Genomic DNA, 746 nt, shown 5'->3' on the forward strand with positions numbered 1-746 from the left:
AGCACTGTATAATATATATATATATATATACCCTGATAGTTCATTTTCAACAGTGCCTTGAACTAATTTAGGTTCTGGTCAAATGAACAGAAAAGACCCCTGCCTGCTAGCCTAAGCATCCCACTCCCAACCTCTGCTAAACTATGTCCCCAACCAAACTAGAAGTGTAGAGGAGAAAATCGCTGGATCTTGCCTCTGATAATCTTTAAAGCAAACAAGATATAAAACAGAGATGAGCCCACACACTGTATTTGTTGAGGAAAAGAAACACGTTCTCTGCCAGATTGCCGCCATCACGGACACGAGCCGCATGCAGCCCATCAAGCTGGCTAGGGTGACCAAAGTGCTGGGCAGGACCAGTTCACGGGGACAGTGCACGCAGGCGCGTGTGGAATTTATGGATGACACCAGCCGCTCTATCGTCCGAAACGTCAAAGGCCCCATGGGAGAGGGCGATGTGCTCACCCTATTGGAGTCAGAAAGAGAGGCTCGGAGGTTGCGCTGACCATGCTGCTGGGTCCTGGATATCCACCACTTAACCCGAGGGATGACCCGCAACTGTTAAATAAAGCATTTGTATAAAAAAGAAAGAAAGGAAGAAAGAAAGAAAGAAAGAAAGAAAGAAAGAAAGAAAGAAAAGAAAGAAAGAAAGAAAGAAAGAAAGAAAGAAAAGAAAGAAAGACGAGCCATGATGCCACCTCGATGACAGACTGTCAGATTGTGCTCCCTCAGGTAGGGTGGGGGGA

General features: G+C 46.0%; 1 protein-coding gene across 1 annotated transcript; it reads left to right on the top strand.

Moving 5' to 3' along the window:
- The first annotated feature begins 304 nt into the window (after positions 1 to 304).
- LOC127210861 (40S ribosomal protein S28-like) lies at positions 305 to 505 on the top strand. Its single transcript, XM_051170628.1, has one exon. The coding sequence runs from the start codon at positions 311 to 313 to the stop codon at positions 503 to 505; it is 195 nt and encodes a 64-aa protein (XP_051026585.1). The 5' UTR covers positions 305 to 310.
- The last annotated feature ends 241 nt before the right edge of the window (positions 506 to 746 follow it).

Source organism: Acomys russatus, chromosome 28 (genome assembly GCF_903995435.1).
Source record: "Acomys russatus chromosome 28, mAcoRus1.1, whole genome shotgun sequence".
NCBI lineage: Eukaryota > Metazoa > Chordata > Mammalia > Rodentia > Muridae > Acomys > Acomys russatus.